The 16,331-nt window shown below is 40.8% G+C and overlaps 3 protein-coding genes across 7 annotated transcripts in view; all 3 read right to left on the bottom strand.

The window, feature by feature from the left end:
* Positions 1-78: 78 nt before the first annotated feature.
* Positions 79-2,745, bottom strand: LOC135487300 (alpha-1A adrenergic receptor-like). The gene has a single exon (XM_064770904.1). It carries the CDS (start codon positions 2,612-2,614, stop codon positions 1,547-1,549), a length of 1,068 nt encoding a protein of 355 aa, XP_064626974.1. The 5' UTR covers positions 2,615-2,745; the 3' UTR covers positions 79-1,546.
* Positions 2,746-3,864: 1,119 nt separating this feature from the next.
* Positions 3,865-11,072, bottom strand: LOC135485994 (uncharacterized). The gene is made up of 15 exons (XM_064768432.1): positions 11,024-11,072; positions 10,408-10,665; positions 10,133-10,144; positions 9,459-9,698; positions 9,033-9,083; positions 8,380-8,589; positions 7,937-8,152; positions 7,527-7,607; positions 7,008-7,244; positions 6,648-6,884; positions 6,423-6,488; positions 5,330-5,998; positions 4,993-5,019; positions 4,634-4,724; positions 3,865-4,353 (listed from the first exon to the last, which is right to left on the bottom strand). Exons 1-15 carry the CDS (start codon positions 11,070-11,072, stop codon positions 4,293-4,295), a joined length of 2,505 nt encoding a protein of 834 aa, XP_064624502.1. The 3' UTR covers positions 3,865-4,292.
* Positions 11,073-11,879: 807 nt separating this feature from the next.
* Positions 11,880-16,331, bottom strand: part of LOC135486050 (potassium voltage-gated channel subfamily B member 2-like) — a 53,693-nt gene continuing 49,241 nt past the window's right edge. For all 5 annotated transcript variants that reach the window (XM_064768520.1, XM_064768521.1, XM_064768523.1 and 2 more), the window contains one exon: positions 11,880-16,140. The gene's annotated coding sequence lies outside the window, so the exon portion shown is untranslated. The remainder of the gene's footprint in view (positions 16,141-16,331) is intronic.

Here is a 16,331-nt window from a genome sequence, read left to right as displayed (position 1 = left end):
AAGGGCACCCGCTCTATCAATATCATTTGAGACCCAACTGTCCGGGACACTGTATTGGGTCTCAAATTGATATTTCCATTGAGTTTGACAGCATCCCAAGGTTGTCTTGATAGAGAGGTTCTACAGAATATTCTGTGTACTGCACTGAATATTCAGTGTACCGCACTGAATATTCAGTGTACCGAAGAATTGTTATCCGAGTTTAAGTAAAAAATAATAACCAGTAGTAATTTCAAGCCAAATGTGACACTTAACGGAAATATTTTGGGTTTAGTATAACCATTTTGATACAATTTGTCAAGATCTCAGTGATGCGCATTGATTCTATAGTTTCTTTAGCTTTCAGTAAATGCTAAATATTTTAGGCTTTGCTATACCAATTAAAACATCAAGCAATTAACTTATCTAGGTAATTAGACCTAAATATTCCCTGGTCGGCAGCCTTGTCATGACTCGCGGTGATAATTTTTATTTGTTGTGCGTATCATCCCCTTTGCTATCGCAGTAGCCCGTTTGGCTCAACCAACAAGGCATGTTAGATTGAAGTCACGTATCAACTGTAGATTAAGATTAAGTGATCAGATCCTGAACTCTGACAAAATATCATAAGGAGTTTCAGAACAACACTGGCACAATGCCATGCACTTGCTTGTTTTGAATTATTGGATCTTGCGTTTCTTCTTGGTGTTTTCTCAGTTTGAACATTATTTCTGGTATCAAAGGAAAAAGTTAAGCGTACAAAATTACTTTTCGGATACAAATTCGACTGGGCAGTCAACATGACTAGTAGATATCACGATTCTGAAATTCATGAAGACCAGGCAAACAAACATGATGCACATTAGCCGCTTGTTATCAAGATGATTATCATGGCCATGAATCTCTTGCAAACATAAAGCAATTACGTCCTGGAAAAAAGATCATGCGACGTCTTGAAGGAAGATCACTGGACACATAAAATAATTTTAGCAGACTTTACCACCAACTCTATCAGCCGTGCAGTGAAAGCATTGTGAAAGTGAAAAAGAGACGAAAGTAAACAATGACAATGGTACTGGTATTTGACACTGTCTACATCAGTGTAATTTAAATTTTCCTCCCAAGAACGGGGAGTAGCTTACCAACATTGTTCGTGACACGCACGCGAAGTGATACCATTCGTGTAACATATATATACTGTATTATGCCTCAGTGGACAACGAACATGAGACTTTTGACATCGAGATAGGGTAAACATTCAAACACAGCAACTCGCCCGAGAGGCATGATGATTGGAAGATGCCTCCTTTCAGCGCAGCCCTGCTGGTGCAACGACGTTACCAACATTTTAGCGTTATCCCTAAACTGGCGATATCTTGATTACTGTTTTGCAAATATCGCCAATTGTAAGGTGTAACACCAACATCGGGCATCTGTCACGCCAACGACACCGTACTACGTTCTGTTGACGTATATCAGCTAGAACTAGGTAGAGCAGACTAGGTATTAATTTTTAATGAAGCGTTCGCTGTTATCAAAGTTGAAACAACTAGATGGTGATGAAATTCTACCGATTTGCCGTTGTCGTCCTGTAGTTACTGGTTGATCCAGACGTCAGACTCCGGGCAGATGACGTGGCTGACTGCCTCTGCCGACAGCAGAAAATGGCGAGGAGATCAGCGCGAAAGCTAGCGCTGCTGAACGAGTACAAGAAGAAGTTAATTGAGGTATTGAGGGTACAGAAGGTGAAACTGATTTCAAAACTTAAAGCTCTCGATCCTGGGTGCGCGGTTTCGTAGCCGGACATGCAGCACGACCACAGAAGGAAATCTACCGTGTACGGCAGGACTAGGATGATAAGAGTTGTTGCCACGACGACCAGCATCAGTGTCATGGTGGTCTCCTTCTTGCTGTCGGACTTTGAATGAATCAGCCCTGTCTTATCCTTCAGTATCGAGGTATGCTGTTTTAGACTGACTATTATCGCGACATTCAGGATACATATAATTCCCACTGGGATGACGGAGTCTAAAGACGTATTGATGACATCCTGACCAAACTCGTACCATTTTGACCACTCTGGTAACATACAGGAACCAATATTTGGAACTCTTACATTTTCACTTGTTCTGAAGAGGTTTGGAAAGTACGCGATTCCGTGAAAAAGTAAGTTACAAGCCACTAGGACCTTGGCCCGTTTGCTAGTGCACCAGGATGACGCACGGAGAGGATAACGCACCACCACGAACCGATCAAGTGCAATAATCGCAACCTGCCATATCGACACATTGTAAAATAAAAAATTGAAATAATAGAATAAGATGCAGAAAATACGCCCTACAGCGTAAATCTGGAGCCATTCCGGCCGCAAAATGAAAACGTACCGGAGAATAAAGCCACTGAGTAGCGTAAGCGCATCGCTTGTGGCCAACACTTTGAAATAGTAACACATTACGCTCCGGCGGTTATGGTGCAGATTCATCACCATGAATGTCAGGACGTTCCCAATCAGACCTATTCCACCAACGATGGGAGGGATGTAGGTCTGCAGGGCGAAAGAAATCGAAGAAATTGATGACATGCCGCAGCAATGAGGATCATTCGCCCTCTGGAATAAGGTAGCCGTGTTTGCCATTCTTGTTCTGTGGTCCTATAATCGAAATCCACGGTCTGCCGTCACTCTAAGTGATCCATGCCCAAGGAGGGCATTATGTGTTATCAGTACGTTGACGACGTAAACATATCTGTTGTGTGGGTTGGTGTATCTGCGATGATATCTCAAGAACATTTTATTGTCTCGCTAGTCCACCCCACTGTTTATGCAGCCCGTATCATACCAGCCGTCTCCAATTTACGCCTTGTATTATTTGAATGGTCACGCCTCCTTACTCTAAATTTGACACTTAACTGACTAGGAAATGACTGAACCATTGTGATTCGTCTCTGTGTAAACGGAACCCCCTGCATATCGCACGGGAATATCGTTACCACTGGTATCAAAATATTAACTTCAGACATTTCAAGTTGACAAAAGATTTTAGAGTTTGTATTACACACACTGAATAAATATATCGTGTGACATTGTCATGTATCATTTTTTTTACTTTTTGGAGCCGTGAAATCCTAGTTGTACATACTTATTATACATAACGTGGGTGTTATGAATACAGTGATACAAGAAATTGCTTTTGTTTAAAAACAATAACATATTCTTCTAGATGATTATGAAATCAGTGTAATAAGTTATTGATTTTGATTCGCCTTGTTTAAGTAAGCCCGCATCTTTTAAATCTAAAGGCCACCCTCATCATCGGTCGTGAATCAATGAAGCCAATGTTGATCAATCGGTTGACATAATAACTGTCACTAATTTATTAACTTCCATCGTCACGGGGGGCCATTAACAATCAGGACTTAGCGATGGGAGTCATGCAGCCGTCATTAGATTCCTATTCCAATTGAATCAAGTGTGAATTTGTGTTAGAAAGATGAAAAGCATGACAATACGTTTTCATATACATGTCGTGACATGTGTTGTCTAGTATTGTACATGAACATGTACTGCACTGATGTGCTGTTGTCAGAGGCTATTGTGTCTCGAATTCACTGCATCATCAGAGTCAACATTTAGGACAAGTGGTGCATGCGCTTTTTGCTATGGATAGAGGGAGAACTTGGGTGTGGGATGAGGAAAATGCACCTATTGAGTCAACTCCAGATCGATTCCTAACCGCATGTTCAGGCGTTTTCCATAATGTCTGCTCATCCGTACAGATATTCGCTGGTAGAGAAATACCCATGTGCCACTTGTCCTATACACTGCATAGAACCATACATTGAAAAAATAATTGTTAAGATGTATATAAACTTTATTCAGATACAAATATACACCAAAATACAAACAAAACCAGGCAAACTATCCCAAATCCACAACGTTTGACGATAAATAAAATCGTTTTAAATGTACACAGAATATCAGTATTCTTATTAACCAAACGATATAGGAAATTACCGCATGTGACATTCATTTATGTTCAGAACATTGCACTGCGGCTCCGCACTGCATAAATGCATAATTTATTCAGTAACATCAAACATGAACATTACAAACTGGCATGACCACATGAAAAACAATCGGATCTAAAACCTCTCACAACCATGTTGCGGGCGGAAGACCCACAATTTTTTAGATACTTTAAAGTTCATAATTACAATTTTCATGCATTTGCAACATTGTAAGCACAGCCTGGCTTCCTTCACTGTGTAAAGTGGTGGTCTTAACAGTTGTAACAACACCAGGCAATAGGTTCGTCCTAAGCCCGCATCTGCTGCTCATATCCCTTGGTACATTGCCTGCATTCCTTGTGTTTCGTCCTGAAAAATATACGATGACAATTACAAATACACCTGGGGCCCTATTATGTCACTGGAATAATATAAATTTGTTCAATTTTAATGACGGCGAGGTCTGGTTTTCTGGCAGTCTTTGGTGAAACTTTTGACAAAGATAGTATACGCCATGCAGCATATTCCTGGTTTTGGATACTTGACATACATCGCAGGACATGTAGTCTGGACGCCTTGAATTGATTAAAATTTTCGTAAAGGTTGCAAAACCTGCCTAATGATATCTACATGTTATAAATCCCCTTACCAATGACAACAGCAACAGCAAATAATCAGGAGGACCAGCAGTAGAAGGAGGAGAAGACCACAAACAAGGCCTGCTATCAGGGCGGTTTTGTCTAAAGAAAAGAAAGAAAAAACAATTGATATAAAAACATGCACACAACGCACCTACACCAAGTGAATCGGACTCTACTGACCGGCTCCATACGTTTATATATCTGATCCTGAACGCAGTTATTCGGATGTTTTTGTGCATTACTTTTCATAAATAGTTAAATGAAGTTATCACTATTGCCCATTTGTCACTAGTGGGGATGTCAGGGAGGTCAGGTTACCATTGCATCGCGCAGTTAATATCGCTACTAGTTTTTAACATTAACTTACTGTTCCATTCATCAACGATCAGGTCACCTGTAATAAGAAGAAAACATCACCGGTAAGGCTTTATCATTATCTTGATAATCATGTTGCGTAGTTGGAATATAGTTGGTTGTGAATCAATGGCCTCACCTCTCGAGGGTTTACCCATGCAGTAAGATGAAAACAAGTAAGTAGGTAAGTCATGTGTTAGCTGTCCGAAGGATATGACAATGGTGTGGCAGAAGTTCAGGGTCCATGCTGTGACACGTGCAGCCGCAGGTGCTAACTGTCGGAAGAGTAATCAGATGAGAACAGGTTTGGAAAAGGACGTTATGATGCATCTCTCCGTGAACCCAGTTACCTGCTGCCGGCCTTGCTGTTCCAATGATACGCCTTCTGAGTTCCGCAGTTTCGACCGGAGGGGTGATGGCATAATTGACTATGGTCATGCCCGCTAGCTTGCCCTTCAGTTGCTCCATTCCATCAGGACCATTTGGGCGGTTACCAATAACCAAATCTCCCTTCATATCTGTGGTGACTTTCCCGACATCTTCCTTAGAAATCTGGTCATCAATCCACATGTGCAATGCACCAGTCTCCTTATCATAACTAACACCAACAAGTTGCCACGTGTTCAGAGAAGGCGCTTTGAATGGATATGTTGTTTCTGTTCCGTCAAGTTTTACCAAAGTTGTCTGGAGTTTCCCATCCTTGATTCCAAGCTGATTACCGTTAGTGTTCTGTACATCGCCCTCCCATTCTACGATTGATCCGTCTTTGAGACTCTCCGGATTCAGGAAGGTTGCAAGTGTCCAACTGTCATCACCAAAATCAAACACCCCGTTGCTGTTCACTCGGACCGAACTCCGTGTATTTGGTGCTTCTCCTCCAAACGTCCACGCATTAAGTCCTTCTGGTCCGCTGGTCATGTTCGTGTTGCTTTCGCTAAGCGAGAGCTCTTTGAGATTTTCGGGATTGGTTTCGTTCGTCGGACCGAGCAGAATCCACCATGGAGAATCAAAGAAGTTAGCTGAAATATGAACAAAGTATCTGGTGACCTGGGAATGAGTCAGGCGACAGCAAAAATTACAAAGGAAATGTCTGTCCAGCGTCGTGCATCTCAAAAAATCCGAACGCAGAAGATGAAAAAGGAAAAGCATATTAAGAGAAAATGATCGAAGTCGCATAGGCGCTCTTGGCGACGAGGTCCTTCTATTTTCGACAAGCCTTCATCCATGCACCGTTTTCAAATGTGATGCAGCACTCATGACATTTCTGACTGGAGAATGGTATCGGGTTTTGTTCTCTAATATTTTCCTTCATAGACCCCCGATCTGGTTTTGATCTTATTAATCGGTAGAGTGCTGGGTGTTGGGATCTCGCCAATAACCTTGGGTATGCTACCTTCCGTAGAGAAAATATTGGTGACGTAAAGAGTACTGGAACCCTCTTACCTGTTGTTGGACTGGGGCTAGGAATCTCAGTGGTTACTGCAGTGAGACTTGCTGTCGTCGTCGGCTCTAGAGAAATACAAATGTATCAAATTATTCAGATCCACCTAAAAGGATACGCCGTTCTTACACATATACATAATGTTGGTCCGACAATATCTATTTCCTATTTCAAACGCGAGACACCTTATCGGTTGCAAGAATAACCTGGTGTAGGCACCGACTCACCTTCCTTCGTATAGAAATGCACGATCCCGAAGGATATTGGCGCTGGTTTCAAAATTGGGCACTCAGAGCTTTTCAGGTAGCATTTAAGAGTAGGTAGTAGTTCGTAGAGGAACGATTTACATTCGGGTAAACTGTCACATTCCTCAGCACAGCTTTCTCTAGTGACATCAGTCGTCAACTGTTTTATGTCGTACCCCGGACAGTCGCCTATCCTGACGGAATAGTTGGGGACCTCCTCTACAAAAATAAAAGATCAACCAAGTCAATCTCACGAAAGATTGGCACTCGAAATTGTATTAATGTCACATTTGAAATGCGCAGAATTCACGTATATATTCATTGTTTCGTGCAGAGACTCACCGATTTTTCTGTAGAAATGAGTGGCGCCGGCTGACTCCGGCACTTGCGTTAATGTCGGACACGTTGAGCTTTTCAACTGGCAACTAGGTGAAGGCAGCGCCTTGTAGACGAAAGACTTGCAATCTGGCATCCTGTCACATTCTTCAGCACATCCATTGATGGTGACATCAACTGTCAGTTCCTTCAGGTTGCTTTCGGTACAGTCGCCCGTCAGGTGAGAATAGTTGGGCACGGCCACTGCAAATAATACAGAATGCCTCAAGAATGTCTGCTCTGTTTTGGCAGATGCACATCTTAAAACGCCTTACGACAAGTTCATTACTCCATTGCTTTATTGTTCACATCACCTAATTTCACCTTGTCTGATTGCATATCAAATATCCGTCGGTGTGTTACTACCTGTTACTACCATTACATCATTATAGGGGTGAATTCCTTCCACAGATTTAAAAGAATAATTCAATATTAGATTATTTTCAAGAATATAAAATGACTACTATAGTAATCTGTTTTGCCTACCTGTTATTGGCTTTGTTGTCGTAGGCTTTGTTGTCGTAGCCGCCGTTGCTGTATTCGGCTCAACCGGAACCACTGTCGTCGCTGCCAAAGTTGTAATGAGAAATATGTACGAGTCTAATGGTTTTGTCACCTGTTCTCACTACTGACAAAATTCTGGCTTCAAAACCTCTGATAAAAAATTATTTGTTTGCCTAGTGTCGACAAACCAATTTTTGCCGGCGACGAGAATCATCCATCTGCAATCAATATCAAAACACGTGATTCCCCGCAGACTAGTGACATTTTATTGCTTATCGCAGGTCGCGCAGGTCGTGAACTCCGTCGCCGGTATGCTTGATATTTCAGCGACGGGCAAAGTTGGCTACTCAGTGTGACAGTGATCTAAATCCAATGGAACTGCATAAACTTACCGTCCAAATCTTCATAGACTTCCACTTCACACAGTGATAAGAGACCCGTCCTCATAGTTTGGACTATAACGTAACGCCCACTGCCTCGACACGGTATCTGCAATACCTCACCATCTAGGGCAGGTTTATCTTGGTGAAAGCAAACTGTGGCTCCTGACAGGCCGTCAGGTGGAGCTGTATTTGATAGCTTGACATCGAAATTCGCCAGTCGTTCAACTAGAAGTAAATGTTTCAAGTATTAACATCATATTGCCATGAAACAGTTTTACTGGTATTAATTTTCCACTATTGAGCAAGGCAGAAAATAAGGACAATTTCCATTCGGATTGTTATTTGGTCTGCAGATTGCCCCTTGGTACCGCTTAGGTTTTGAAGAATAAAGTTTAATTAAAGGAAGCACCAGAGCATAGTCATTTGCGCCAAGATAGCAGCACTATACTCACAAGATTGCTGTCGGTTAGCGATTACGACTGTCCCGACCGATATCTCCGTCCCCAGGTCCACATACCACCAGGGGTCTACAGTGTTGCCCATGTGGCTACAAGACCCATCATCGTGGACGGGGTTTCTATCTCCATCGACGGCAAGACTTGCAGAATGACCAGCGTAGACTGAAGACTGGCCTGCAGGTTTTTTAAGCGCCAAATTTGGACCTGAAAAAAACAACGCAATCCATACGGATGCGAAGTAAGCATTTTTGAATGAGCACCAAAAAGGTAAACGGCGTATACTCATGTCTGAAATCTTCATTTTCCAATAGAGCTTATTTAATAGACGCGTTAAATCAATTCTAGTTAATTTCTTCAACAGATTTATAAGAATGATACACTATTATTATAATTTTCAAAATATATGATGACGGCCAGTAATCCATTACCTGTTATTGGCCTTGTCGGAGCTGCTGTTGGTGGGTTCGGCTCAACCGGAGGCACTGTCGCCGCTGCCAAAGTTGTTAGGAGAAATATCAAGACAGGATGGTTTAGTCAAGGTATACATGTATTTGTGGTGCAGAGTTTATATTTAATTGGATAGTTATTGAGACAACAAAGTTCGAGACATTTCTTTGGCCCAGCCGTTATATCAATCTTCAACCTACCTGGAGTTGTCGGGTTTGTTGCCGGAGTGGTTGTCGTAAAAAGGGGGACTGCTAAAAAGGCAAGAATATTGTAAAATTATGAGACTGTCTGTCACGATTTTCCCAAAATCCAGTTGAAAATTCGACGACAGAAACCATTATAGAAATTAATCATTCATCACATGAGTCCAACCCATGTCTTTGCATTCACCAGATCCCCATTTTGATGAATACTCGTATATACATGATGTTATTTCGTTGCCCGGCGTAAAGATCTTATTTCTCCGAAAGACCTTCCGCGTTACGTGGTATTTTACTAACATAGATATATCGTGAGCATAAATGGGTCAGCTTTGATTTGATGGTTTGTAACTTTCGGAAAAGGCCAATGAAAGTATGGGTGTATTTATCAAATGTTGTATCTGGGAAAAGGATATTGTGACTAACCTAGCTTTGTGTAGAAATAAAAATGCTGATACATCAACGCTGGGAAAACTGAAAGAACTGGGCATTCATTGTTCTTCAACCAGCAATGAATGGTAGGATCTATTTTGTAGAGGAATGCTTTACATTCGGGCAAACTGTCACATTCCTGAGCGCAGCCCAGGGCAGTGACGTCAACTGTCAACTTTTTTATGTCGTTGCGGACACAATCTCCTTTCCTGAGATTGTAGTTTGACAATGGACCTGCAAAAGATTCAGACAGGAGTTCACAAATAACTCAAAGTTAGTTAGCGCAATGACATCATGAACTGAATCTGAATTCTGTCCCACAATATGTTGCACACATGCATCAGCAGATCAAGATTAACAAGACACTCAACATTTTTTTCTCAAAATTCACTTAAAGAATTAGACTATGGTACAGGATGAACTATGTTTGCCACACTAGCTACGTAAATTTCTCATTCAACTTCGCACTCACTTGTTGGACGGGCATATTCGCACTACTGTGTAGGGTTCCGAGTATTCAGGGTCCAGGAAAAGAAATGACGGAGAAGTTGGCGACTGAACAACGTTACTATACCAAACTTTGGCCATACTTTATTTTTCGTGGATTTCGTGATTTACCTTAAATCCGCAGATTTACATAGATATTAGCCCAGCGAAAAGCAACTTACCTTGTGGACATGCTGAAACATTAGGAGAAAAAACACACGTTAACAATCTGACAGACCGGAGGAAATACGCGCGATTTTAATAATGAAAAGTTTGATGGTCTGGAAATACAAATGTAGTTTCAAGTGAACGCAGGCAAATCCATTGTGGCCCCTAACTTGTTTATTATTTTGAATCACAAGAAAAACAAAAAGTTGGTCGATCTGTCTAGCGTATGAAAAGAAAATAAGAATGTCCGAAATATGATTATTGGTACGGAATTATGAAGCTGACTTACTTTTTGTGTAGACTTTTGAATTACTTGATGCCAACAGTTCGCCGTCCTCACACTGCTCGCTCATGAGATCACAAGATAACGAGAGAAGCCCTGGCACGGAGTTGAATCCCCGGCAGGCGGGGTTCATGCCACAGTTGGTCTTACATGCATCCAAGTTCGTTAACGCCTGGGTAGCGAGTTTGGTCCCTTTTGCACACTGCCCGATTCTCTCCGTGTATTCCGCACATTCGACTGGTGCAGCTGCCAAAACCTGCAAATCTGAAATATGGAAAACACTGACCAATTTCAAGATACATGATGCGACTTAACTCGTTCCGATACTTGATTTTATCAACGTTCGATCCGTTCAGCAATAGAGAAGCTTGGTCGTAACGTTAGAGAAACTTAGGAAATGTGTCCAACCTCACCAATAACAGAAAGAAGCTTATATACGCAATTTTGAGAAACCCATGAGATTTAGTGCAAACCTTAATTTCACTGCCTATACTTTAGAACAGGCAAGTATTAAGAGACCAGAATAATTTAGCGACATGTTTTACACCTAATGAGTGTGATTCGAGGAAGAGATGAAAGGGACGGAGAATTCGTCTGTTCAAGGATTGACTTTATTGCTTACCAATAAAAGAGGCGAATACTCCCATCCAAAGCAAAAGGAACGCAGCCATCGTAGAAAAATTACTTCGTCAGTTCTTTGTCCAAGCTGAGCAGAGGGTCAACTGAAAGGCTTGCATGAAGCCGCGTCCCTTTTTCGTCATCTCTTACGAATATACAGCTTATTAATCAGATGAAGTTCTCATGAATATTTCGGCTAGATATTACCTGTATTGCTGTGATAAGTTTGTGCAGGTGACAAAATCTTTTGTTAACATTGGCCCTCCTGTTGACTTTGTATGATCACCATGATGATGATCATCATCATGGTGTATTAGTTTCGTACATTAACATGTTTCTAGTATTCATCAGGGTATAGTTAAACATGCTAATTAAAAAAAAGCTGATTTCGTTATGGGCAGCTGAAAAAAGCTTCCGAGTGCATGGTTAGTAATTTCTTTTAGACGTAGAAGCTTGTTAAGTCCTCGGATAGATTGTCCGGGCAACAACGGGTTCTATTATGCGCTTCTGATCTCCATGCTATTGGTGGTCATGAACTGTACAAATAGTGTATATACCAAAATCGTGGTCAGATATCATAAATATATGGCTTTTGGTCGTCTCGCATTTCTGCCGAATCAATGCATTACCTTATTTGAATTCAGGATTGTATCTTTCAGGAAGAAACGCAAGAACTGAGGAAATTGTACCAAAGAATATTAACAACAACAAGTCGTTTTGAAGACCGCAGACGATAGTGTTGTTACTACTGTCACGACCACCACTTACGCTGTCAATAAAGCCAGCGTGTAATCATGATGTCAATGGCACAAGGTATCATAACGTTTTTGCACGCGAATAAAAAACAACAACAAACCCGATGATTTTGATTCGATTTATTTTCAATTTGTTCCCCAGGAAAAGAAAACAACACAGCACATTTGGATTAATCTGAAACAAGTGTTATCTAGTACAATACCGAAGACCTGAGTCGGCTAGGAATAAAAAAGAAACAAGCACTCTTAGGATGTAATACTGGGGAACTCAACTGTACTTCAGTGAAGAAATGTACACTATATAGTGGTGGATGTACATGTATGTACATTTGACAGTGATGGTTATACGTAGTCGTAAAAAAATACACACGCGTCACAAGCAAACTATGCACGCTCAGCTAGTAGACGTAACTCTACCGAATGACACATATCCGCAAGAGAAAGTGAAATACATTGTACTTTAAACGTATAAAATTTGTACAATTTGTGACTGCTATAACTAGTAACATGAGGAACCAAGACAATAGGGAGGTTTCGCAACCGCCCGGTTCGGCCCTTCGACGACGTTTATCTATTGTTCAGGTAAACTCACACAATAGATAAACGTCGTCGTAGGGCCTAAACGGGTGGTTGCGAAACCTCACTAATTGATGATCACACATACATGTAGGCATACAAGCTTTCGAACTGACAATGGCATTTTGTGAGCTTTCAGATAGTCTAAAGTTAGGCGCCAGAGAGTACGCCTAGTTTTCCCGTATTATGCAAACCTGGTCAAAGAATTTCCGAAATTGAGCCGCTCCTTCTTTGAGGCGAAACACCCATTTCTCTAAAATCAAACTAGCTTTTGAATATTCTTTTGTATTGTAAAAGCTCAAAATCTATTTAGATTTCAAATACTTAAAGGAACTAACCGTGCCTTTAGAAGCTTAGATCTCCATCAAGACTATTGCCCCGACCAAGCTACTCTACCGGGAAGTATGTAGAATGAACCATGTATGTACAGTTAGTCGGTGAAATCTGAGGATATTGATTTACATTTTAAATTTGGAAAAAATTGGAATATAATTTACAGCATATTATGTAATATACATACTTCAATACATACGGGTTCATTTCCGAAGTCATTGTTATGGTTCGGGTCGTGACGAGGAATCCTAGATGGCAGCATTGTACATGGACATGTACTTGCACTGTACACGTGTCGAGAGTACATGCACATGTGTACACATATAATATGTAACATGTGCTTGCACTTCATGTATGTGCAAGCATCGTACACTGTACGTGCACTGCACATGCACTGTCAGAGTTAGTGTCGGAGTCCCCAGTCACGATCCAAGGGACCCAACATTATTTAGGCTGATAATATCACTGAGGAAAAAAACCTTAATGCAATAATTATGTAATATAAGCAAATGTCGTGGTGAGTACGTATACCACCACACAAGAGATTTCCAGCCCATGCCAATTTCATCCACAGAAGGTTATGTATTGTATTGTATTGTACCGCTAACTATCACTCCCAATTTTTGGCAATAAATTCATTTCGTCCATATTCACACATCATTTTTCGTTCACGCTCCAAGTTCAGTATTCCATCACCATATAGTTCTACGTAAATCTACTTTTTCACTTCTCTAAATCATAGTTTTAAAAAATTACGATGTCTTTTGTTCATTTAATTGCATCGAGTTTATATTACAACCGTCCTATATGACTAAACATTTATTTTGCATATATTATGCTGATGATAAAATTAGCACCCTAGAACAATAATATCAAAGTAATCAAAGTAATTCTTTATATCTATCAACTTCTGGCTGTCCGAAATCCGATGTTCACGATACAAACCTCACCGAAGAGGTAGCGCGGTATCAGCTGACTGACCCATACTACTCCCCCAGTGAGCTGAGCTGCTTCGTCAGCATGCAAATTGGGCAGGTGTAAAACAAGATTCCTCAGTATGAACGTAGCTTGTAACGTCTAACATTTCACAAGGCGGAGTTGATACTAAGCTACCGTCTTGGAAGGAAGATAACCTTGTTGCAGTCATAGCCGAGGAAAATTCTATGAATTAAAGATAACGCACAAAGTACATTGTAAACATGCGTTCCTGAAGAGCAAACTTTGCCGTGCCGCGCTTTCTTTGAGTGATGAGCACACCCATCTAAAAAACTCCATGTGAGAGGGAACTCAGAGAAATTTCTTTGAACACTCATTTGTCAAGCCCAAACAACCAAACCATTTATTGCCGCACAAGTTTAGATACTGTGGTGTACGTATTCAATCGAACATTCTTAAATCATGCCGTCACCTGTATGTAAGCTTACAGTATTTATAACAAGAGACTTTTGTGCTAAAAAAAATATCGCTGGGGAAATACTGCATTTTAACATGCCCCTCCCTCCCCAGGACGAGTAGTGATCGTTTTTTAGCTTCATATAATTTTTTACATGCCCACTTAGTATGGTAGCAATGTTGATTAAGAAAATTCTATGAAATACTCGCCATCTCACCGAATAAATCAATCTGAAGACATTATTTACATACATATGTGCTATTTATCACAATTATTGATGTACAATAATGTACAATGTAGTGCACAAAACGATATAGAAACGTACACACGGTACATGTCTCGCATACCTGTATTGTTACCGAACACGCGAAATATCAAGATTGGACTATTTAAGTGACTTGACTATTGTCTCACAACAATTACATGTAATATATAAACATATATTTTACACTATCTTACATTTATTTACACAAACGATGAGGGGGGCAGTAAGCCTATGAGGGGGGGGGGACAGCGACCGGCCCGCTAATACCATTTAAGTCGCGAATCACTTTAGAGCTGACAGAGCGTCAAGATTAAGGAACATCTCCTATAACATATCTACAAGACAGTTATAAATCCGCCAATCATTATTTTTCTCTGAAAATGATTGGTCGTAATTCGCGAAATAAACGGAAGGTTGCTGCCACCCGAAGGCCCTGGATACCCCTCGGTATGCTTGTATACTGTTTTTTTTGTACATATAGGCCCTACAAACAATTTATGAAATCGTTAGAATATGTCGTATAGCATTTTACTTGCAGGAAAGAGCTTAACTGAGTCTGTTCCAACAGCCAGCGATTGGTATTGTTCGGACTTCAATATTTGGATAGCAAAAAGTCCAAAATGTCAATTTACTCAGAAATCCAAGTTGCTCCTTTTTAAAATAATGGAAATATCGGCGTAAATTTCACAAATCAAGTTAGCATATTTTAAAGATGATTTTGACAGCATTTATGCATTTACATGTAACAACCAAAAAACAACACAGCATCAACAAACATAACATAATAAATCAAACATATGAGAAAACATATCGTGAAAAACACTCAACGTAGTAAAGTGGTATAGAAAGAAATTGAGCATTTATCTTGTCGCATACAACACGCCGGAGGAGACTCCCGGGATTCTTAAAAGCCTGATTCCAGCGTTTTTAAGCTGTGGTCGCTGAGGCAAGGAAAGTACCCTTTCGGCCTCACAATTTATTTGGTAACTAAGAATTATCCGCTTGGTATCATTCCAAATTTCCACTGGAGCCGAAAGTAGTTTTACCGCAGTGGCGACCCAAGCCAGAAAGCGCTATAGGGGATCCAGGCCTTTGAGCATAACCAAGAGCGAAATTAGCACTATCATGTAAAAAAGTTGTGTCTATCTACATGTAAAAGCATATTAGATTTGGCGATACGCAGGAGTCCACTCCCGCACAGCTTAATAGTTGGTCACGTTATGTTGAACGCGAAACCATCCCCATAATAGTTGGTTTGGCACGTAACTGTTTTTTGAACGAAAATGACTTCCAGCTGAACGGTGATTTCTCCAAACAGGATCATTGAAAAATAGGTGAACTGCACTAACTGGTACACTAGAACGAAATGTTCAAGTGTACATGTAACTCTCGGTTTACCTGAAATCAGGTTGCTATGTCCAAAACAAACTCGCAACGCTTAAGCTTGATGCTACATGTGGCGGCATATAGTGGCAAGCAGGAGAATTATCCTCCTGGCCAACTAAATCTCGCCCTACTTGTCCATTTATATAATATGTTTGGAGTATTATGCAAGCAAATTAGATATATTCCACTCAGTGATGTGTTTAGTCGTGACATGGTAGTAATGTTCATTATCGTCTCCGCTGGTGTTGTTCAACTGAGTCTAATTGCCATTTGATTCAGGTAAGATACTGGTGCATAATGGTACTTTATTCACGCTGGCAGAACCGCCGTTTGAGTAGTTCGTCCAAGTGGAAGATCATGCAGACTCTGGTGGTAGTGGTGGCCACATTGGTGGAAGTTTTCTTCTAGAAAGCCTGAAATGACAAAAAAATGCAAACTGTCAGCGTAGTTCTGGGTATACAAAAGATGATGACGGGAGACCACCCTCTGGTTGATACGAGTTGTCTTACTATGTTACCGCCGGGACTGGTACGGTTCTGCTCATAGTCACATTATGACATCTATTGAAATACAGAGCGTTTAGCCAAGGTCGCCTTGCCAATAG

This window comes from Lineus longissimus, chromosome 4 (assembly GCF_910592395.1).
Source record: "Lineus longissimus chromosome 4, tnLinLong1.2, whole genome shotgun sequence".
NCBI lineage: Eukaryota > Metazoa > Nemertea > Pilidiophora > Heteronemertea > Lineidae > Lineus > Lineus longissimus.
Note: the sequence above shows the minus strand (reverse complement) of the source record. Positions and strands in the feature narration are given on the sequence as shown.

Bases quoted from the DNA above. Each gene is read 5' to 3' on its own strand.
- LOC135487300 (XM_064770904.1), bottom strand. From the start codon at position 2,614: ATGGCAAACACGGCTACCTTATTCCAGAGGGCGAATGATCCTCATTGC.
- LOC135485994 (XM_064768432.1), bottom strand. From the start codon at position 11,072: ATGGCTGCGTTCCTTTTGCTTTGGATGGGAGTATTCGCCTCTTTTATT. The intron at 7,608-7,936 runs GTAAGTTTATGC...CAACTTTGGCAG, and splicing joins AGTCTATGAAGATTTGGACG to CGACGACAGTGGTTCCGGTT. The intron at 6,885-7,007 runs GTGAGTCTCTGC...TTATTTTTGTAG, and splicing joins TCATTTCTACAGAAAAATCG to AGGAGGTCCCCAACTATTCC.